This window comes from Gracilinanus agilis, chromosome 2 (genome assembly GCF_016433145.1).
Source record: "Gracilinanus agilis isolate LMUSP501 chromosome 2, AgileGrace, whole genome shotgun sequence".
NCBI classification, from domain to species: Eukaryota; Metazoa; Chordata; class Mammalia; order Didelphimorphia; family Didelphidae; genus Gracilinanus; species Gracilinanus agilis.
Window position 1 is genome coordinate 72,044,370 of NC_058131.1, and position 25,056 is coordinate 72,069,425.

Consider the following 25,056-nt stretch of genomic DNA (forward strand, 5'->3'; position numbering starts at 1 on the left):
AAATATGACAGTATTGGCATTTGACTTTAATAAGTCTAAGAATTTAGAATTCTAAAATTATGGTCCAATCATTCTCTATATCTCACTTCCTTCATATGCAAAATGGAGGTAATCCCTGTCTCATCAATTCACATCTGGCCTATTGTAATAGTGGAGTCTCTCAACTCCAGGGGCTCCTTATCATTTCCAGTAAACCCTCTTCTCATTGAATCCTTCCTAACTAGGGTCTCTGCTACCTTTCTTGGCTTCCTTCACATTACTCCCACTTTCATGTTTACATTTTAATCCAGTGACACCAGCCTTTCTGCTATGAAAACATTCAGTCTACTGACTCTAACCTCATTTTCCCTGACTCTTCCTCATGCCTAAAATTCTCTGAGTTCATCTCTGTGTCCTTAGTCTTCCTCACTTCTTTGAGTCCTAGGCAAGATCTCATCTTCTTCCAATAAACTTTACCAACAACCTCTTTAACTGCCTCTGCTGAGCATCTCTAATTTATCTTGTACGTGGCTTGTCTGTACTTGGTGTGCTTATTGTCTTCCCCATTAGACTGTGAGCTCCCTGAGAACAGGAACAGCTTTTGCCTTTCCTGGTATTCCCAGTCTTTGGCACAGTGCCTGGAACAGAATAGAAGTTTAAAAAAGGCTTGTTGATTTGAATTGATGTCAAAGGGATGGTAGTGAGACATAAAGAAAATAATGATTACTGATGTACTTTGGAACCATAAGGAGTTATTTAAATGTAAGTTTTCGTTATTTTTCTTCTGATGATGATGAAGAAAATGCTCATCTTTTGGCATAATGTGTATGGACTTAATGAATGCATACTGACTAACATCATTATTTCTTCCCCCATTTCTAAAAGGATATTAAGCCTTTTCTGTCACTCCCAACTCCCCTGCCTTCCAGCCAGACAGATGTTCTTCCATCATTTCTAAAAATGGGTCAGATTATCCCTTGTCAACAGAGGGCAGCATAGACGAAAGTAAGAGAAATCCAGTCAAGTCCTGTCTTTTTCCTTCCCCTGCTTCCTTTGCCACTGAGTTATCTGGTCCAAAGGATTAACGGTTGGGTCCTGATCCTTGTAGGAGGCCTGCAGGCCCAGGATGGTCATTGGGATTGATTGGGCTGGCAGCCTGTCTAGCTTCTGGACAATTCTAAATATTAAATTCAAATTTAGAGCCAACCCAGTGCTCCTGAAAGCAAGTGAGGTACTTTTGGAAACCTCAATTGTGTCCCTCCGGCCCCTCAGGCCATCACACAAATCACTGCTCCAGGGCACTGAGTGATGCCCTAATGATACCCTTGGGTACCTCCTTATGCTGTCACCACCTAGAGAGCAGTTTTCTCAACTAGCTGGACATTATGGGTAAAAATATGTTAAGGTCCTTGGAGAAAGGAACTACATAATGCAACCTATTACTTTAGTTGTTTTAAAATCGAAACATTTCTTTACCAAGACAGAGTTAGAACTTATACTTTATTTGGGGAAATAAAAAAAAAAACAACAACAAAAAACTACACATTCTCTGAATTCAGATTCTGGCTCAAATCTGTGGAAGCTTTATGAATATTGCACTCAGAATACTAATTACTTAGGCCCATGATCTATAATCAGAACTTGTCTGAGGTTCTGAGGGCAATATACTTATTACAGGTACCATCAAGGGAAGTAGGAAGGAAACGAGGGACAAGGAGAAAGGATTTTCCTTCTTCCCCAGTCCTACATGCTATATAGATTGCCTTTCTGATCACATTATTCTGGACCCAAATATCCTTTGGGGTCTCAAGGTAATTTCCTTTTCTCAAGGTTGCCTCAACTAGTTGGTCTCCACTTCCATAAAGGCTGTGTGTAATGACCAGCAGGTAGCCACTGTTCCCAATAAACTCTACTCCAGCCACACACATAGGTATTATCATCCTCATTTCAGAGATGATGAAGCTGACACTCATCAAGGTTAAGTGTTCCATCTATGATCATAGACCTAGTAAGCATCCAAGAACAGCATCCCTCCTAGTGGAAAGGACAGCATCCTTTATATGATACAATGCTCTCTCCCTGCATCTTCTTTGGGTCTTCATTTCCTCACCTATAAAATGAAGTGGCTGGATTCTTAAAGGCTATTCTAGGCTAATTTAAACCCATTATCATCTAAAATAGCAGTTATTTACTTTTGAAAAAGGAAATGACAAACTGTTTCTGTCTGTTCATTAGAGTAAGACCTTCTATAGGTAGGAGTTGGTGGGTCTTCTCCCCAGTAGCACCCAAGGTTATTTAATGCAGTAAAACTACAAAAGAAGAATCAGAGGATTTTAGAAAAGGAAGGGGCCTTTAGGTTCATCTAGTCTAATCTCTTTATTCTGCAGAGGGGGAAAAAATGAAGCTTAGAAAGTTAAAATGACTTCCCTGAGGGAACAGAACTAGTTAATAGCAAAGCTGAGACTTAAACCTATGTCTCCTGACTCTCCTTGCCCTTTTTAATACATCTTTGCCTTTAAATAAATCTTATATATTATTAAATGCTCTCAAATATAATAAAAAAGTATTCTTTTACACAAATTTCATTATTCAGACCTTAAACTAATTTAGACAGTCCTCACCCCTAATTAGCACAAATTAGTAATGGATTTACTTTTACTATTCATACATATTTGGCCTATTAAGTTCCCTTCCTTGTTGATCCGTGCTTCACAACACAAGGTTGAGTGAGCAGTCTTTTCTAATTACCACTGTGGTTCCATTATGATTAACTGTTGCCTTTCTATTTTGAGGCTGCTATCCCAGGAGTGCATATTATTATTAAATATAGTTGTGGTACTCACTTGAGAATGTGTTTTGTAGATTTGAAACAGCTTTACATTTCTGCTTAATATACACTTGGTGCTTTGAGCAAAAAACCAAAAGGAATTTGAGTAGGCATTGCTTTGGCAGAAGGTACTGAGCTTCTAGCTGGGTGGTACAGTGGAAAGAGTACCAGGCACCAAGTCAGGAAAGACTCCATCTCCACAAGTTCAAATCTGGTTTCAGACACTTACTAACTATATTACATTAGGCAAGTCACTTCACTTTACTTGCCTCAGTTTCCTCATTCGTAAGATGAGTTCGAGAAGGAAATAGCAAAATACTCCAATATCTCTGCCAAGAAAACCCCAAATGAAATGACTCACAGAGTCAGACATAACTGAAAAAGGACTGAACAACAAAAACTGAGACAAGAGAGTTCATATAACTGAGAGGTGCATTTTAAGACCGTGAATAAAAAAATATAATGTCTGGAATTAAATGATCATTGAATGTGAGATGTGGCTTGAGGGATATTTGGATTTGGAACCAAAAGCTTTGAGTTCTAGTGACAGGTTTCCAGTCAAATACCCTTGTTCCAGGTATTTGCTCTCTCTGAGGGCCATTTTCCCTGTTCGTGATATAAAGAAATAAATATCTATCTTTTCTACATCACAAGGTGCTAAAAGAAGGAAGCATTATTTATACATGAACTATGAGATCATATATGATAATAGTTTCACAGATTGAAACATGCTTAGAAAACTGTGAGGTAAATAACAGAAATACAATTTGCATCAAAAATATTAAATGCCTATTTGCAAGGCACTGTAAATAGGAAGGCAAAATAAAAAAGAGAGTTTACACTGAATTACATGTTAAATAAATTGAAAGCAATGGAGTTAAAGGAAATAAGAAATATGGATTCCTTCCAAGTCCAAACTGCATTTTAACCAATTAGATCATAGGTGATGGTTCATATAATGAATTTAATAACTTTGTTGCTTTTCACATTTTATCCTTGATATTGTTTTGAAAATGTAGTTGAAAGGTATTAGTGGCCAAATTGAATGGTGGTAATTAGCTGCCTCAAATTAAGAGAGTATAATATCTGAAATGAGACCTTTTATCTCTGTTCCCCACTCTGAGCCTCCATGTTAATTCACCACACACCGGATCCCAGTCTCCTGTTCATCTCTATATATAATTGCCATTTCCAGTAATAAGACCTATGTAGGCCCACAAAGGGAATAATAGACTCTATTGAATCTAAATTATGAACCCTTAAACTCTGCCTTGTGAATGAACAGGCTGTATCCCAGTCTCACTTGTCTTATGCCAAAGAATTGTTTAAATCTTAGGTCATTCATGAGCACAATAATCCATCTGTCAGGTGTTGCAGAAACCTACGAAGATAAAAAAAATCCCAAAACAAAACAAAACAAAAATAAACTATTCTTCCATCACCTAATGGCTTTGATCTGTTTAGTGAATGCCAAAGTCACATCTCTTGAAGGAAGATATTACGAGGAATAGAATCACAGCATTAGGAAAATGTTACTATGGTGGGAAGCAAAATTATAATGGAAACAAATTAAGATGATGGAGCTGGTGGGTTTTTGTTATTTATCTATATATATATAATATATGTGGATTTCAAAACAGGCATGGATTCTCAAGATAGGAGACTAAAAAGTGTTTTTGTTTTATTTTACTTTAAAGAGATAAAATAGGGGATTTGTTTTGAAAGGGGCAGAATTTGGGAATGGCAAAGTGGTAAAAAACATGAGAAAATAGATGGTCTTGAGTAGAAAGGCAGAGAGAACAGGATACTCGTCATTAATTTTTATAGAACAATAAGAAAAACAATGGCTGACATTGCTCTAGCATTTTATGCACTCAGTATACTTTACCAACATCACTGTAGGAGATGGCTTTGTAAAGTGGCAGGAATGCTAGATTGGAGTCAAGAAAATGCTGGGTTTGAATTCTGCCTGTCATTTTTACTAGTTGTATAACTATTAGCTGTGTGACTTTTCCTAGGTGTGTAACGATCAGACTTTTACTTGTTCTGTAATTATTGGCTATAAGTCATTTAACTTTGAATCAGTTTCCTCACATGCCAAATGGAGGTGAGAATAACTCTTGTACTTGCCTCCTGGTGTTTTATGAGCATCAAATGAAATATTGAAGGTATAGGTCTTGAACCCTAAAGCCCTATATACATATCAGTGAACAATCTCGTCATACCTATCATTTTCTTGCCTGATTCCCACAGCAAAATAATCCAGGAAAAAGTGAGTGATATCTCCACCAGGATGAAGAGAGGTGAAATAACTTTATAACTGGAAGTCTTCAAGTGGAGTATAGGCAATCACTTTTTTGAATGGAGCTTGTGTGCTTGTTATTTATCTATATATAAAATATATGTGGATTTCAAAACAGGCATGAATACCCAAGATAGGAGACTAAAGTGTGTTTTTGTTTCATTTTATTTGTTTTATTTTACTTTAAAGAGAGGAAAATAGAGGATTTTTTTGGAAGGGGCAGAATTTGGGAATGACAAAGTGGTGATCTGGTTTCTATAAGAACTAGCTGGCCTTTGAATATTTTCCTACACTCCAGTCTAAGAGTTTACAACTTTCCAGTGGAAAAAAATCAGATCTAGAACTTTTTATTTTAAGTCTAGGGATCATTCAACAATATGATCTTTCCTTAGAAATTCTGAAAGCAAGAATATCTTTTCTTACTTTGGCAGCAGAGTGACCTCAGATTTAAACTCCACTTAAACAGCATATTGCATAATACTTTGAAATAAGTGTTGGGTAATTCCTTTCTAATTAAACATGGATGAATTAATTACTGCCTAATGAACTCAAATGGAAAAAAATAAAGTATTGGAACATTCTTTTCTTTTTCTAATTAAAGATATCCAAAAGCACATCTTTGATAAATGACAATTATTCTCTCCTGGTTTATGGCTGGCATCATGCTTTGTTTTAACCTTAATATTTTGATGAAAAGTTGAGTCATAGCTTTTCAATTTCTCAAATGCTGTAAAAGCAATAGAATTACACTGGAACCTTTCTTACTCTGGCTTAAAAATGGTAGCTTGCATTCTGATGTGCAATATAAAGGAATAAAAAGAGCAAGGGGGGCTTTTTAGCAGGTTAGCCTCTATGCTTCACAGTGTTATCATCTGATAGTCTCACCTGCTGTAATTGTTCGCCGTGGCACTTTTCAATTAGTGCAATACACAGTTCTCTTTGGCAAGTGTTTGTGAGGCTGTCATTGCAATTCCCCTCTCACATATATTGTAATTATGTGTGTACCTCAATGTGTGAGACTATAAACATATGCTATATATTTGAATAAGAGTGCTGTCAACACTCTATTTTAGAAACACATTAATTATGGTTGAATAATAATATGGATGCTAATACAGAATAATATACTCCACCTGTTGGATATTTACATTATCCAATGCATCTCATTACTTCTTAAAATAAAGAATATTAAAACAATGAACAATTAGCAACTAGATTAAGATTTTACATTAATAGAGATGTCACGAAAAGCTGCATGTTCTTAAGATAACTAGGGAGCCTTTGTTTAAACTTGCTTCCTTGCTAAAATAGTCCAAGATAGTAAAAATAGCAGGTTGAATTTCAGACAGAATTGAGATGAATAAGGCTGCAAACATGAGAAAAAAAAGCATCCATTTCAAGCATTTATTATTCTTTTTTAAACAGAAAGTAATATTCATTTAAACTCATTATGCCTCTCCATCACCCACCTAAACCCTGTATAATGATGAGTTTAATGATCTTTAACCTTCACATGAACAAAAACTGGTGAAGCCTGATGATTATATTAAATTGCATTTCCCCCTCCCCCCAACACTTGTAGAACAGAGAGGTCGTTATTAGAAAGCTTGGATGTAGAGTTTGGAACAAAACTGCTTCTATTGGCAATTTAACCCTGTAAAATGTGAAAGTAAATTGCCTGCTAAATAAGATAATACAGCATTTGGAACCAATCTCCAGACACATGGGTAGCCTGTTTTCTACAGTGTTTCAATATTTGAGATCAAAGCCCATTAATATCTTTAAAAGCTACTTGGATCAGAAACGTTGGAAATTCCCTGGAAGGATCAAGTATAACTATTTACCTAAGTGTCTTTTAACCTTTCTCTAATATTTGAATGACTTGTGAAAACATTTTCACTTAATTTTATAAGCTTTATTGTTCATAGTATTTTCATATTTCAAGGATCTATGATTTCAGTGACTGATGTAGAGCCACTGAGAGTACATACACTGATTCCTCTATAGCTTTTATTGTCACCATTCTTTATTAAGTGAATACTATGTGTGAGTACTGTGCTAAGCATTGGGAAACTTTTGGTCTAATGGGAAAGACAGGAAAATATCTATTTACCAACCAGATATGAATAGGATAAATTGAATTATCCAGGAGTAAAAAAAACCCTAAAACAACAATAACAACAGCAAAAGGAAAAAAGAACACAATAAAACTCATAATTTGTTGACCATATATCTGGCACTGAGATTAATATTACACTCTATGAGGTCATTAAATATAGAGTGGAATAATGTTGAAATAAGAGGATATAAAGTTAATTTAGTTCACTACATTAAAAGAAGCATATCTTCTTGTGGAAAAAATGGAGGTTATTGACCCTCCTTACTCATTACTGATCATATATATGTAATACAAGTTTATGTTTAGACACCACAGTTTAAGGACATTTACCTGGTGGAGGGTACCAGAGGAGGACAGCTAAGATGAGGCTGTTCATCCTAGACAAGGATAGGTTCAAGGAGCTAGGGATATTTAATCTGGAGAAGAGAAAACTTTTTTGAAAGACATGAGTGAGGGAGAATAGTAGTTTTCTTCAAATAAGTGAAAGGCTTTCATGTTGAATAGGAATGAGTTTTGTGCGATATGGCTTCAGAGGACAGACTCAAAAGCAAGAAGTTGTAAAGAGGCAAATTTACGCTTGATGGAAAGGAAATTTTTCTAAGAATTAGAGCTATCCAAAACTGAAGTAGATGGATTTGGGAGATTGTGAATTTGCCAACTCTCTCTCTCCCCGCAACTCATTAAAAGTTTTCTATCAGAAGCTGGATGACCGTGCTTCCTCAACTCTGGTCATCTTCCTCTTTCTCTTGACTCCACCACAGAACCACCCTTTTTGTTTTTGTTATTTAGTTGTTTTTCAATTGTATCTGAACCTTTGTGACCTCACTTGGAGTTTTCTTGGTAAAGATATTGGAGTGGCTTGCCATTTCCATCTCCTGCTTATTTTATAGTGGAGAAAACTGAGGTAAATGGGGTTAAATGACTTCCCCGTGATCGTACAGCTAGTAAATGTCAGGCCAGATTTAAATTTAGGATGATGAGTCTTTCTGATTTCAGGCTCAGTACTCTATCCACTGCACCACCCAGCTGTACCATAAAACCTCATTACTTTCCTTGTTTAAGTATAAATTCAAATTTTATGCAAAATGGATTTTGGAAGAAAATTTTGTAGAAATTTACTATTATTCCACACCCCCAGCTATCAAGAAGTGATTGTGCAACTAATCATTAAGTTAGTAAGTCATTGAGCATTGAACACATTAGCTCTATGCCTGCCACTGTGCTAGGTGAGGGTGTAAAAGAAAATCAAAAGTAGATCCAGCCCTCACAGAGCTCATATTCTAGTGGGAGAGAAAAGACGCAAATAGGTCCATACATGATTATATATACATATGCATTTGTGTGTATACATATATATGGAGAGACAGACAGAGAAAGAGAGAGATAGAAATAGAAATAGATAGACAGAGACAGACAGAGACAGAAAGAGTGAAGGAAGAGAATCTAAAATAGAAATGTTCTAGCAATTAGAGGGACTAGGAAAGACTGTAGAAGGTGGAATTCTAGATGAATATGGATAAAAAATCAGTGAAACTAAGACTTAAGTGAGAAGAGAGATATTAAGATTAAATTGGAGTTTTCTCTGTTCTGTTGAAACTTACAATCAGGGGAGGGGAGATTATGACACAAGTCCCTATAAACACAATTACAAAGGAGAAATCGATGGGGTCCACAAGTGAAGTTCTTTGGGAGTGCAAAATCAGAAATATTACATTTCTTGTCTTACACTATATATGCCCCCACATCTAGTCATGCTCTCTTTCATCTCGATCATTTTTTGACCTGATGCTCTGCTATCTCTTCCCACTCCACACCCCATCTACCTCTTGTTCAGAGAACAGTAATCAAACCAACTAGAATTGCTTCTAGAAAGGTCATGCCAATTTACTGCTCTATTATTCCACTAAACATTTCCGTGGTTTCCCAGATCAAAAAAGCCTTTCCTGGTCACCACTCCCTTATGAGTTGTCTCCTGCTATTAGAGTGGAAGCATGTTATCCTTCAGTTGTCAGAGAGGCAAACCCATTAAAGTGTACACACACACACACACACACACACACACACACACACACACACACAGAGAGAGAGAGAGAGAGAGAGAGAGAGAGAGAGAGAGAGAGAGAGAGAGAGAGAGATAGAAATATATCTTCCTCTATATAATTTTTTGGACGTGCCTACTGAATGGAATTTTTCCCTTTGCTTAATCTTATTCGTTCCTTTCCTTTTTTATTTTAAATATGATATAGGTTGGGAGGTCCTATGAGAAGGAGAGTTAGCAATGCTGAAATTAAAAAAAAAAGAGTATCATTATTTCTTTTTTAATTCACAGAAAAGCATGGAAGGAAATGTAGACAGTAACAGAGATAGGTATGACAGTTTTGAAAGTAACATGTGGGATTAATAAACTTTTATTTTTAAGGAAAAAGGAAGCAGTGTGATATTGAGACTCTTTTTCACCTACAATTACTTTGTTCTGCTGTGTATATAGAAATGCTCCTTTTTCGGTAGTTAAATTCAAAAGAGTTCATGCTCCTTGAGCACAGGGATTCTTTCTATCTTGCTTTGGATGTTCTACTTTTTTTCAGACCTTCATACAATGTCTGGCATTAGAAAGTTTTTAAAAAAGTATTTTAATTCATTAATTTCAAACTTAAGGGAAGAAAAGGGAAAGGCTCATAACCTGGATTCCTCACTCTTTCTTACATCTAAAACCAAGCCATTATCAAGGGCTATTTATTTTACCTTTGTAAGAACTTTTGAATATTCCTTTTCTCTCCTCTAATAGTGCCACTGCTCTAATATAGTCCCTCATCATTTCATGCTTTGATTAATGCAACATTCTGCTGTTGAATCTTCCTGCCTCAAGTCTCTCCCTATTTCAATCCAATCTCTATTTAGCTATGAAAATTATAGTCCTAAAACACAGATCTCATCATGTCACACCCTAACCCCACTCATGAAATGCCAATGCATTCTTACTGCTTCCAGGATCAAATATAAAATCTTTTGACAATGAAAAACCTTCATGTCCTAACTTTTTTCTACCTTTTCAGTCTTAACCCCTACTAAAAACTTTATTCTTCAATCCAGTGACACTAAGCCTCCTTTTTATTCCATAAACAAGACACTCAGCTTTAGGTATTTTCTCTTTCTGTCCCCTGTTCTTGGAATATTTCCTTTCTCCGCTCTGGTTACTGATGTCTTTGGCTTCCATTAAGTACACAGGAAGCCTTTCATAGACCTGCTTACTTCCAGTGCTATCCCTCTTATTTATTTCCTATTTATCCTATTTACAGCTTACTTTCTGTAAATTCATTTGCATATTATCTGCCTCATTAGATTGTAAGATATTTGAGGGCAGGGAGTGATTTTTGTCTTTTTAAAAAATCCCTAGCACTTTTTATATTGTCTGGGGGCATAATAGGAAATTAATAAATGTTTATTGATTGATCAATTAATCAATTGAAACAGACTTGTCAAGAGGGTCTATTATTAGTGACATTAGAACTATCATTAGTGATGGTCTATAAGATACTAGCTTCCATTCTGCAGTACTTATCTAGGATATCTGGATAACAAACTACATTCTGTTTTTAAACTAATTTCCATTAGCAAATAGGAAATTTATCTTACGTTTCAACTCCTATCAGAACTAAGTTCTTTTGAAATATAAAGAACATGTGGAAAGCCTCTTCTAATCATTTTTTTTTCTTCCTTTTCCACAGTACTACTGAACACCCCGCTGCTCATTGCCCTTTGGAATATGTGCTGAACATATTTCCTTATCTGTTTAAAATACATTTCTTTTTGCTCACATTTTGTTCCTGTTCTTTATCAGCCACTTAAATGTGCTCACACTGGGTGCCAACAAGTTGTGCACTTATGCTATGCATATGTAGGTTTTGCATTTCCACTTGCTCAGTGCTCTGGTCTGTACACAATTGGCACTTTATAGATGCTTGCCAGATTTAATTCTATCATTGCACCTGGAAAGACTACCTTGAGAATATGTCTTCACCAGGACATTTTTGTTATGTGCTTCACAGTGGAAAAAATAAAGAACTATTTTCTGATGACTATTGCCATTCATAGCCTTCCAACTCCCAACCCTCCAAAAAAAAAAAAAAAGAAAAAAGATAAAGAAAACTAGTTCCTAATCCTGGAGTAGTTAACAGTAAAGAGACAGACCAAATGGTATTGTCTTGGACCCAGAAAGAATGTAGTGTTGTTATAAATCACCTCAATATTCCATAATTTTATTTTATGAACTTCATACAGCAAGGGAAAATTGGGTACACACTCCTTTTAGCTTCACACTTATAAAATTTCCAGGTTCACTCAAGCATCCAATCTTCAGTAAATGTGTGCCCTCTTCGAGTTATTTCCTACAGTGTGCATCAATAAATGTGTTTCCCCTTTAGTTTATTTCCTGCAGCGTGTTTCAGTGAATGTGTTCCTTCTTTTCAGCAGTTCACCTTGAACCACTGCCAATGCTATATTTCAGTGTGCTAAGGCTGCTGGAACTCCTGACTAACCTGTTTAATCCTCCAAGCCAGAAACTTCAACAAAGTGCTAGGAAGCAATCTAAATCACTAAACACGCATATATCCTCTTGTTCTATCGGGAAAAGGAATTGATAAGAAACAAGATTTTGCTTTCTATTCAGTATATTGTGCTAGTCTATGATAAACTGTCATTGTGTTTTTTTTTGTCTTTCAAAAAGAAACAGATATCCCACTTAATTTATATTTCTATTCTTTTTTTTTGAGAATGAGTATTATTTAGGAATACTCTAGAGAAATATAGAAATACCATCAGAAGCTTGGCCAATACAAAATGACAGATCTGTCTCTGGTGATTCATAAAAAAGGATAAAAAAGAAAATAAATGGAATAGAAATCCTGCATGATCACTGTCCAGTGGTTGAGAAGGGAACACAGGATATTTAAGAACTAAATAGTTTTACACTAAAGAAAAATATAAACTGCACTCTTGGTAGGTACTCAATGTACAATCAGTCTTCAATAACCTATGATATGTTATGCAATTGGAGAAATTAATGCCATCTATACTGGCATTCTCACTTTAGTTGAAATTAGAGGGAACCTTGAACTTGAAATGTAATGAATGGGAAGTTCAGGGGTTCTCCTTAGGGAGGAGACTAATGGAATTGGTTTTACCATTGGGATGAAGGTAACAAGAACCATATATTCAGAAGAGACTTCGACCTTTTGTGCTATTTAATTGAATGAGGACAAAGTGGCAGCATTCAATAAAAATGTACTGTCATTAAAGTGTTTAAGACTTGTGATCAGAATTCATCTCTGATACTAGTAGTATGCCCTTAAATAAGTCACTGTATGTTCCTGGCCTCAGTTTCCTTAACTGTAAAATCAGAGATCTTGACAGTCAATGGACTCTGGAGTCCCTCTTTGTTCTTGATTTTGATCCTATGACAATAGATAGCTGATAATCGAACATTTCATCTTAAAAGTCAATATCAAAATTAATATAGATTACACAAGCTGAAAAAAAGAAAAATAGCTCCATTAATTATTGGCAAGATCATCTCAGCCTGTGTTGCTAAACCTATGGCACACATGCTAGAGGGGGCTGCTCCCTTTCTCCTCCCCACCATGCCTAAGGACATTTCTCACATGATCTGTTCCTCTGCCTAGCAGCCCAATGAGAGCACTTCCTCCCTCTCCTGTCTGGGGTAAGGCAACTGCTCACATGTGGCATGAAGGTTGCAGTTTGGACACTTGGTCTCTAAAAGGTTTGCCATCACTGATCTAAGCCAAGCCAACATATGCCTTGATACTTGGTCAGCTCAATGTAAAGAGGGATGCTGGGGAGGATGGCAAAAATTATCCTAGAAAATGTGATTTCTGGAACAAGAAATGAAAGAAGTCAAAGACTGGCAGACTATTCATAAATATCATGGCTTTAAGCCATAAATAATTTCCTCAAAAAGAGGCAGAACCCTATAAACATGGGAGTACCAAATAACATCGCAAAACATTAAAAATGATATGAAGCTGACAAGCTACTAATAGGGGAGAGTTTCAGAATTATCTGTGTATGTAGGCAGATCTCTGCCTGTTAGAATAAAGGTCAAAATAAATGGCAAGTTATCAGCAACAATACAAATAATAAGAAACTGGGTGTGATTATAACAGGTCCAACTGAAGCCAAGTTCCTTTAGTGAGGGACTATTTCATTTTTGTTTGGAATTCCCAGTATCTAACATACTGCCTTTGTAGTGTTTAGACAAACTGTCGACTACAAAAAATAGGAAGCAGAAAAAATAACGACATTAATTATTACTTTTTTTAGAGAAATTTAACTGAAGCAAAATAGTTGCTGTAATGAGAAGGTTGAAAGAGCTTGGAAACTGCCTCAAGCCAACAAACATTTGATTTCATTGCTAAGTAGAGAAACCCTACAGAAGACAAAAAAAAAGGATAAAAGTGACTTAGTATATGAGCTCATTTTCAAAATATTACAAAGGACTATGACAGAAGATTACAGGTAGTAGCTTATAATAAAAGAACAAAGCAGAGTGGATAGTCAAATAAGCCTTCAGAAATGTACATTTCCATAACAACTTTGCCACTGTGAAATATTTTTTTTTTGCAACAGTCTTGGGAGGTAGATGGCAAGAGAAATATTACCCCATTTTAGAGGTGAGAAAACTAAAGCTTGGGGAAATGACTTACCCATAGTCACAGAGCTAGAAAGTGGCGAAGCTAGGATAGAGACCCAGGTTCCTCCTAATTCTAGACACAATGCTCTTTCTAGTACTCTACATTCAGTGGACTGCTGAATTCTCTCATAATGATGATACTTTGGGATTCTGTGAATGGTTGGCTAATGCTTATTTTAAGCAAGTAAAGCCAATTCAGGTTGTGTTAATCACTGCTAAACTCTGTTACCTTTCATAATGATCATGATTCTCTCCACTGCCTGAGGCCTTTCATAGTAGATATTTAAGCATTTAGAGAGACATTACAATAGTGTCATTGGGAATAGGGGAAAGAGGGATATACATTTGATTCATACAAAGAGTCATCCTTCTGTAGCTTGAAGGGTGCCCCGTCCCCTACCATTGGGTTTGGAAGGAAGTGGTGGTAAGGTAGAAGGCAGACATAGGGATGGTCTAGTCAAATTCAGCTGGTATTATTATGATGCTGGCAGTAAATTGAGTACTTAGGGAGGCACATTAAATGCTTCAGGCCACTAGGGTGTCATTTGTTGTTATCACGGCTACAGTACATTAAACTCTGTTCTCAGAATTCCTTTATAGCTTTGTGTAAAGGAGAAACAGGTGGCTGGGAAAAAAAAACTGTGAGTGGGCTTTGTTGGGGTAACCCATGTATACAATCATAACTAGGCTATGAGTAGTTCTGGAAAAATTGGTTTATTATGAAATGCTACCATTTGAATGTAGTATTTCATCTAGAGACAAAGCTAGTAAAATTTTAGGCACCTGGATTACTCCCTGGATAGAGACAGGTAAACAAAAGTTTTTTTTATCATGTCCCTTTAGCAAAGGGGTGAATCCAACAATTATTGGGTAAATCCAGAGTATAACTAGTATTTCTGTTAGTGAAGGCTGACAGAGTAAGGAAACAGAGAAGATGGAAACTGCATAGAATATGTCCTTGGGCATGACCATGATTGATGTCATAAATCAACCAATAAACACATTCAGAGAGAGAGAGAGAGAGAGTTAGAACCTCAAGGAGACCTCAGAATTTGAGATACAAATCTGCGAGAGGGAAAGATTTTGGTCCTGATGATTGGAGGGGCGCTACACTAGGATGGGACTGCCAAGGATAAAAAACACATTCTGCAGTGGCTTCTTAACCACTCTTAATACTCTCCAAATTTCAGTCTTATGCTGCAAAGCCTTGCTTTTCCCTAATTACCTCTTTGGGTGAATTTATATGTGAATTTTAAAAGTTGATAAAATTTATTTTCACATTACCTTTATTCCCAGTGGTATCATTCACTCTCCCCTACCCAGAGAGACATCCTTTACAACAAAGAATAAGAGGAAAAAACTGAAATTCAGTAAAAGATAAACCAGAACATCAGAAAATCTGACAGTGTATGTAATGTTTTGCATCCATAGACGTCTATCCTTGCATTGCAGGAAATGAGAAGTATTTTCACAGCTCTTTTTCAGGACAAAGTATGGTCACTAATTTTGTTGGTTGTGCTTGTTGTTGTTGTTGTTCTGTTTTTCCCCGTTTCCATTTACAACATTGTGTATATTGTTTTCTTATTCCTTCTTACTTCACTGCATCATATAAGCAAATATGTTTCATATATGTTCCCATTCTTCTCTGAATTTTCCATATTCATTATGTCTTGCAATAGTCTAGTACAGTGATGGGCAAACTACAGCCTGCAGTCCAGATGGGGCCCCCTGAAATGTTCTATCCTGCCTTTCCACATTATTCCTAATCTGAAGAACACAATGAGTAGAATACAATACAATGAAACTTTGTAAGAGTTGCCTTAGAAACAGATTGACAGATAAGCATTTTCTTTCCTTTGGCCCCCTCTTTAAAAAGTTTTCCCATCACTTGTCTAGTACATTGATAATAATAACTAGAATTTATTTAGCATTTTAAAATTTGCAAATCACTATACATGTGATAAAATTTCATTTTCACATATAAAATTCTTGTACGTAACAAAGGCAAGTTTCAAACTTAGATATTCCTAACTAAGAGGTATCCATGTTCCACATGTTGTTCAGCCATTCCACAAATGATGGACATCTATATAGTTTTCAATTATCTGCTATTCTATAAATATTTGGGTTCATATCAAATATTTATTTTTGTCTTTGATCTCTTTGGGGTATATGTCTAGCATTGTAATCCCTGGGTCAAAAACTATGAACACCTAAGACATTTTCTTAGCATTCCCAATGTTGAATCACTGTTGTCTACCTTTATGAAGCTGAGACATAATATTTCCATTGGACTTTTTAGTAATTGAGGCACTTTGTAAGTGGGAAACTGCTTTACTTTTTTACTATTCCATTTTTTATTATCTCTCATTTTATCCTTGTAGTTCTCCCACCTTGAACACATATAATTCTTAAAGAGTTTTTTTTTTTTTTTGTGGGCATTTCAGGTTGTGGTATTGGTTTTCTCTTCTGCTTTGCTTAATGAAGGCTGGACTTTGAATCAAGAATACTCTGTTCAGAACCAGGCTTGGTTATTCACTGGGTCTGTGATCCTCACTCTAAATTGTTCAACAGCTCCTCACCTCAGTTTTCCTCTCTTTCCGCAGAGATAGTGGCAACTTTGCCCAAACTATCTCTTGAAATTAGAAGGGAAGTGTTTTTAAATCTTTAATCAGGTGGAGAATATTTTGAAAAGTACAAAGAACACAATACAAAGAGTTAAGAGAGATGTATATTCAATATCTGACTTCCATATTTCCTAGCTAGTAACAAAGACTAAGTCTCATAGAACCTTGGACTAGACCTTTAAATCTCTCTGGATCTTACTTTGCTCATTTGTAAAATGGAGATAATGGTACAAATCTTGAAGATTCAATAAGATAATATGTTGTGAGAGGTTTTGCAAATGTTAAATTCTTGTAGAAATATCTCCTATATTATTAAAGGTGTCAGAAAAGTTATCTTATAATGTTAGTGGTAGTAATGACATGGATGGAATATTGATGCAATTCATAGAAGGCCAGACTTAGAAGAAGACCCAGCTTCAAATCTTTCTTCTGGTCCAGAAAGACTATGAATTGCCATGAGCAACTTCATTAAACTCTCAGATCTCTCAGACAATTTTTTAAAGATTATTGGTTGCAGGTAAACTAAGCAGTGGAATTACACATCCTGGGAGTTACAGTGATATCACAACTCCAGATTGTAAAAATAGAATGTTTTTCCTTTAACTGATTATGACAATAATAATAAACATAGCTAATACAAAGAACCAATCCATTTCAGGTTATTTTTAAAAGATCTTACTTTTCTCTTATATATAAGGCATATAAATTGAATTCTTCTGACATATGTGATAATGGAATTCAATCATAATGTCCCAAGTTGGATTATGAAATTTTAAACATTTGAAATCCAAGGTTACTGTATAACCAGAGAGAAATGAACTTGTATCCTTGGAATGAGTCTTTGTGGAGATGAGAGGAGTGAAGTTAAGAAACTTAGAAAGATGAAGATACATATTCAGAGAAGCAACAGCTTGCATGTGTATAGTGGAAAGGAATGGGATGTGTGTGTGTGTGTGTGTGTGTGTGTGTGTGTGTGTGTGTGTGATGTTTAGGCAACATTCCAAACTCTTCTTTCTATAAAGAACCTGGAAAACCAAATGTTAAGCTATTTATCACATAATCAATAATAACCAACAATGATATAACACTTTAAATTATGAATAGTGCTTTACTTGCAATATCCTCTTTAAACCTTATAACAACCTTGTGAGGTATAGATTGTAGGTATTATTATTTCCATTTTTCAGATGAGAACACTGATGCTTTAAGAGGTCAAGTGGATTTTATTCACTTAAGTGATAATCACAGATCTACAAAGTATTGGGGATAAGATTAAAGACCTCTTCATCATGACCTGAAGTTCAAAAATAACTATTCCATACTACTTCATAATATGTGTAAATGAATAAGTGAATTTGAAAATTTTGAAGACTATTTTCAAGTTTTCACCGTTTAAAAATTTTTAACATTTCAATTCATTGTAAATCTATTTAATACTCTTTTCTTTTTAAATTTTGAGTTTCAAAATTTCTCTTTGCAAAATATACTATTTTCATATTAGCCATATTTTAAAATAAAATAAAGTGAGAAAATTTCATTTCTATTTGTAAACAAAGTTCATCAGTTCTCTTTTTGAAGGGGAATAGAATTTTTTTTCATCCTGAGTCCTTATGGGATTATCTTGGATCATTGTATTGATCAGAGTAACGAACTTTTTCCCAGTTGATCATTTTACAACATTGCTTCTATTTTCAATGTGTTTTCAAGCTCAATGTTTTCTTTTCTGTCAAAGTATAAAGGATTTATAGATCATAAGATCACAGAAAATATATTTGAAACTCTGCTTCCTACCTTCCCAACCCATCCTTCCCTTTCCTCTCAGCTCCCAAATATACTGGGATGAAAAGCTAAAAATAGTCTAATATATAGTCTTCTAAATTAAAATAGTGTGAGGTAGAAAGCAAAATGGCACATACAACATTATTCTGACATGGTTCTATTTTAGAATTATTCACAGGCTTCACCTCTCAAGGGCTTCAGCATCATAATTCTGATTGAGAGAGATTTTCTGTATCATAGCACTCAAGATCTAAATTGAGTTTCAAAATGATCATCTCCCAATCAGAACAGAAGCAGGTACTGTTGAAGGATTTGAAGACAATAGTCCATCCTCTCTAGCATCACTAAGATAAATGCAAATGAATCCGAAACCAATTTGAATGGCTCAGTTGTTACTAGGAGGCAGCTAGTATATTAATCTGGACCCCAAACTATTTTGATGAAATAGGAATGTTTTAGATGTGAATGGAAACCCTCCATTAGTGATATATTATTCACATTCTCTTTTTAATAAAAATGCTAATGGACATGTTAAATATGTACATAAATTAAAATGATCATAAATTAGGATTAATATTATATTAAATGAATTATAATCCCATACTCATTAAGATAAAGTAACATTTCAGTATTTGTTCTTGTTAATAAATTTAATACAATAAAAGAAAGGAATATGTTTTAAGATTCCATGAATATTTGATGTAACCTAATGATTGAGTTTATGGGTGGGGAGCCAAAAGAAAGTATATTCGAACACATATGGAGTTTTTCTTTGCCATTTGGTATTTTGATTAACCCTTTCTTTCCATTTATTGCAACCTAAACATAATTTCAAATGACAAAGAATTAAAAAAAACCCGTTAGAAAGGAAAAAATAACTCTGAGGGAAGGTGGCATTTTGTAACTCTGGGAACTTGCATAAGGCACCATTTTTTTCAGGTTTTCAATGCCAGGAAAAGAAGATTTTAGCTCTGAGTACTGGTTAAGTAACTAGGCTGAACTCCATATATGTGCATTTGAGCAATGGTTTCAATTACTAGCATAGTTTATGGAGACAACCTTTTGCAATTATACCCAGTGGAACTTTGGGCTGTGGCCTTTCTTCCTCTTTCCCAAACAGCAGTGTGAGAAAGTGATAGTAAAAAAAACCTGACCTGTTAAAAGTCAGATCAAAGACAATAATGTGAGAAACTGTGACCTAGTTAAGTAAGGATACTAATCAACTCTTTGAATCAAATGCATACTCTTCAAAAGACATTTATATTTAAGGGGAAAATGGAAAAAACCACACACACACACACACACACACACACACACACACACACACACACACACACACATATATATATATAATGGAAAAATGGAAAATGAAAAAAATACCTATGTATATATAGGTATTTTTTTCATTTTCCATTATATATATATATATCAACTGTTTTTTAAAAGGCAGACTCATTAGGTGCTCATGATTACACTCCATTTTGATTAGTATGCATACAAATGCATGGTCTCTTTGTGCACATAAACTGAGATAGGGATTACTGGAGCTGAGATTAAAGTACAAAAAGGATAACTGAAGAAATGCATGATTAAGTTGCTACAGAGCAAGGCAGGATGCTGCTTCATCACTAACAAAATACTAATTTGTCATTTTAGCTCCACACTGACTTGGATCCTGGAAGCAAAAAAATCAAGTATATTCTATCGGGAGATGGAGCTGGGACTATCTTTCAGATCAATGACATAACAGGAGATATTCATGCTATAAAAAGACTTGACCGTGAGGAAAAGGCTGAATACACGCTAACAGCTCAAGCAGTCGATTGGGAGACAAGCAAACCTCTGGAGCCTCCTTCCGAATTCATTATTAAAGTTCAAGACATCAATGACAATGCGCCGGAGTTTCTTAATGGACCATATCATGCTACCGTTCCAGAGATGTCCATTTTGGGTATGTATGCATGGAAGTACAAAGAGCTATTAAAGTCTGCTGTTAAAATAGCTTCTTGCAACAGTGAGGGTTTGTTGATGAATAAAAGATATTTATGACTGTCTTCTCCTAAATTTGCATTTTCAAATTCCCTTTTTTGGCCCAAGTTCCACTGGCAGCTCAATAGCTTTAGTCCCCCAATAATAGAAGCTGACTAGCAGTTATATTAAAATATCTTTCCTGACACCACAATACTTCAATAGGCTGAATTTATATTCTATTCATGGTGATGTAGTTAGAGTATTGTTACTGAGGCGGATTTATCAAGATTTGTTCCAACATGCTAGGCTAATCCTATTGATATTTGCTTTCTGGTTAATTATTTGTTTGTGTATATTCTCATGCAGATGTAGCTCTTACACACTTGGAGAAAAAGTCTACATTGAATTGTCATAAGCCAAAAACAGGAGAATGAGCTCAAGACTAGACATGGGGAAGTAGATTAGTCAATTAACCAGAGGCTTTAGGCCAGTGACTAGATAAACTACTTTTTGAGCATCTTACATATTATTTTAACTTTACTTTAAAATGGCAAGCCAACTTGAGCTCAGAAGTCAAATTAAAAGGAATCTCTTTAGAGATATAACAGCAGGACCTATTGTTTTCAAAAGGCATTCACATAAGATGTGACAACTAAATGTGATATAAAACAAAGAGGAAACATAATTATAGTAGACTCCTTTAATATGTAGTGAACAAAGTAACTATGTTAAGTATTTGATTCATTTTGACTCAACAAATATTTATTATCTTCAAGGTCCCATGGTAGTTAAGGGAGTTATAAACATGGACATCACGTAGTACAGACATTGTTCTCAAGGACATGTATGGGTTGTGGGAAAGAATGTTCAATAAATGTAATGGAAAGGTATATAATAAATATAAATAGTGGTTTAGGGAAGTCATCATGAAAAAGTCACAAAAATTTCCTACTGAAGGAAAGGAAGGACCTCAAAAGACAAAGGTAGGAATAATAAGGGGAAGAATAGATGTGGAATAAATGAGGGTGGTTGAACAAAGAATACCAAAAAATGTAGTATTTAATAAGAATTGGAACCATATCATACAAGATCTTAGATGCAATATTCAGACTTAAAAATAATTTATTTGGTAGGAAATGGAAAGTCGGATGATTTTTGAGTCAAGGAGTGGCATGAGCAAAGTGTATGTTGGAATTTCACCAATCAAACGAAGAAGCAATCAGTAATTTATTCATCTTTTATTGCTTCAGTTGCTAGAGTTAGGTATTGTGAGAGTCGAAGAAACAAAGATATAACAAATAATTCTGAATCTCTAGATGTTTACAGTCTACTTGTGGATTTAAGATTTGGGAATATAAAACTATCATTGATAGCCACGCTTTATCTCCTTCTCTAGTATTAACATGTGTTTGTGTGTATATATACATACATATATTTATATTTATATATGTACATATATGTGTGTATGTATTTGTATGTGTTGTATTATAAAGCTTCTTTTTTCATAAACTTTCATTCTAAATGAGGTTAAAATAAAGTCATGGCATTAACCCACCACAACCTTTTTTAAAGAAAAATGTAACAGGAGTCAGGAAACCTAGATAAACTAAGAATTTAAGTGGACACTAGTCCCCTTTGTGACCTTGATTTTTTACTTTTGATCCTTCTCCAATTGGAGCCCAAGAACAGATCTTTCTAAAAGCTATTCCTAATAGCCCTCCATGCAGCATGTAGTAACTTAGAGAGATCTTTACTGGACAGGGATAGCCAGGAGTAATAATGGTAATTGTTCTCATAGCAATAGGCTATAAGTTAGATCTAAATCTAAGAGGTATCCAAACAGTTTTGAAAGTATAACAAATATACACATAAATATGTATGTATGTATTGGTAATTTTCTATTTAATTTGCTAGCAGTCTTCCTCTGAGCCCTAGCATTTGGGGCTAACAGCTAATCCCTAGTAATTCCCAAACAAATTTCAACTGTGGACAGCTGCCTCATAATGTCTGCCATTTCCCGTCCAGAAAATAACAACCTTCATTGGCAGATGTATAGAACTCAGTTTACCTTGTCTATGTGGGTTTCCGTCTTCCTATAAGTAATGTAAGGGTTAGACTAATTATTTCCTAGTCTTTATTCTCTCTAGATATTTTCTTTTCTTATGCTCAAGTCAAGACATCACCCAGAATGTCACTGGTCCTTTTTAAAAAAGATGGACCACCACCAACAACAAATTTATGGTCTTTAGAGCAATAGTTTCAGTTTTCAAGGTTAAAGCTTATGTGGTCTGGCAACCCATTTGAGGAGTAGAGGAAGGAGTGGTTACTGATAGCAAAATTCAAATACAGCCAGAGAAGGAACTCAATGCTGACAGAAAGGAGTGCCTAATAATGGCAGCTGGTATGGTTATACCATGTAATCTGAGAACTGGCAAAAGTCTTAGACATCATAAGGGAAAATTCTGTTACTGTTTTTTTTTTGTTGTTATTATTGTTGAAATAGATAAAAACCCCATGAAATGCTAAGTGATTTGTTCAAAACTCCATGGGTAGCATATGGCAAAGCCAGTAGCTGAAGTAAAATGTTCAGGCTTTAAATTCAATATTTTTCCTATTTTACCACAAACTGAAGCTTCAGGATCTTCTAGTAGTTTTTAATATATTGTTAAAGTTCTTATGGTTTAAGTGCATATAGGCAAAGGAACAATTCATTGTATTTTGAAACATAATTCTTCATTGAAAAGCTTTTTAAAATAATATAATTATAAACTTGCATGGAACTTCTAATTCTGAGTGCAGCCAAAGAATGTGATAATTTTGTATGGAAAAGGAAAAATCTATGTGAGTTTTAAAGCAGTTGAATGCTCAGGAAGAATTTTGAAAACAGTCAAAAAAGTAAAAATGCTATATGGCAGCTGCATCATCTTATTAGATCACTTCTTAATATAATTAAAAAGAGTAAGTGAATGCAAGTATCTTTTGAATAACTTTTGTTGTTGTTTACTCATGTGATTATTTGTGACTCCTTTTGGCCTTTCCTTGGCAAAAATATTGGAGTCATTTGTCATTTCCTTTTCCAGCTCATTTTATAGATGAGGAAAATGAAGGAAAAAGAATTAAGTGACTTGCTCAGGGTCATATGTCTAGTAAGTTTATAATCAGATTTGAACTCGGGTCTTTTTTATTCCGGGCCTGGTGCTCTATCTATGGTAGCACCTTGCTTTCCCTATAAGCAACTTTACCTAAATCTTTTCTTCCCTTTTTCAATCTTTCTATTCTAATGAATTCTGAGTTTTCCTTTTATTTTCCAGAAAATTTCCATTCAAAACAATCCCTGAGACTGTAAACACAAGCTAAACAAATAAGCAAATAAACAGAAACACAATTCAGACATGCTTTATTTTAGAGAAGCTTAATCTGGGGATAAGAATCAAAGTTTTCCAGTTTCTCTCTAAAGACCTCTGTATAAACACTGGCACAGTTACATCTGGTATCTAGCCATAGTTAAAGTGGAATAAAAAAACATTCACAATTTTACCGATGAATTAGAATTCTTACTTCAATTTCTCATGAAGGTGAATATCACAATGAATATCAAGAGCTATTATATTTTTCTCCCTTTCTTTCTTTCCTTTTCCCTTTTCATTTTCCTCTCAGAAATGCTAGGTTCTTTACCTATAATCCCTAGGGATGCCAAGTGAATGCATATACATTTCATTATATAAAAAATCAAGAATAATTCTAATTGTAAATTTTGCCAGTATTAAATTGAAATGTACCCAATATCCAATAATTGTCTGCCAGCTTGTAAGCTCCCAGGATAAAATATATACCTACATGTTCACAAATGACAGCTGAACTATTTTAGAAATACATTAAAAAGTTAGAGACATGATTTTCATGGAAGAAAGTTGCAGCGGTATTATTTACAGAAGTAGTATACAAAGTAGATTGTTGCATTTAATTGTCAAACAAGGGTGCTGGTATATCAGAGTTTGGTTTTACTTTCCAATTATGTTTCCTCAGATTTATTACCTCCCAGTCACTCCAGATGAAATTAGTATATACATCTTCAGCCTGCATGTCAGTTCCTTTCACCAAAGAATATGCTGAAGATATTAATCACTTTTTAATTATATAATCACAGATATTTAATGTGAATTTTATTTTAGATTTTTTTATTTCTTTCTAGTTACTAGGAAGGAAACCAAACCAAATCAGTCAACTAACCAACCACAAAAACAAAAACTCTACCCCAATCCATAACAACTCAAAGGGAGTAAAAATGTTTTATGGCTAAATGAAATTGGGAGATTCCAGAAGTTGATGTTTAAAGTTTGTTCCTTACTTAACAGTCTCTTCTCATTGGATTATAAGGTCCCTAAGGAAGAGACATTGTCATATTTTCCATTGAGGTGATGTGGTATAAGGGACAGAAGACTAGATTTCCATAGAGTAATACTGATTTAAATCTTATCTATTATACTAACCATATGAATGAAGGGATGGATGAATCAATAGATGAATAAAAGAAAGGATAGTTGAATGAAAAATAATTTATTAAGCATTTCCTGTGTTCTAAACACTGTTCTAAAACATACAAATACAAATAAGCAAGATTTTCCCTTACTCCAGAGGCTGAGCCTTAGTTTTTGTTTGGTTTTGGTTTTTATTTTATAAAATGAGGAAAATGGTGCTTCCAATGCCTATGTCTCCATGTTCTCTATCTATTGAGATACATAATTG

The 25,056-nt window shown here is 34.8% G+C and overlaps 1 protein-coding gene across 7 annotated transcripts in view; it reads left to right on the top strand.

The window, feature by feature from the left end:
* CDH8 (cadherin 8) overlaps positions 1-25,056 on the top strand; it is a 488,877-nt gene that overhangs the window by 103,471 nt on the left and 360,350 nt on the right. For all 7 annotated transcript variants that reach the window (XM_044663239.1, XM_044663244.1, XM_044663243.1 and 4 more), the window contains exon 2: positions 19,996-20,290. In XM_044663239.1, coding sequence (XP_044519174.1) covers positions 19,996-20,290 — 295 coding nt within the window. The remainder of the gene's footprint in view (positions 1-19,995; positions 20,291-25,056) is intronic.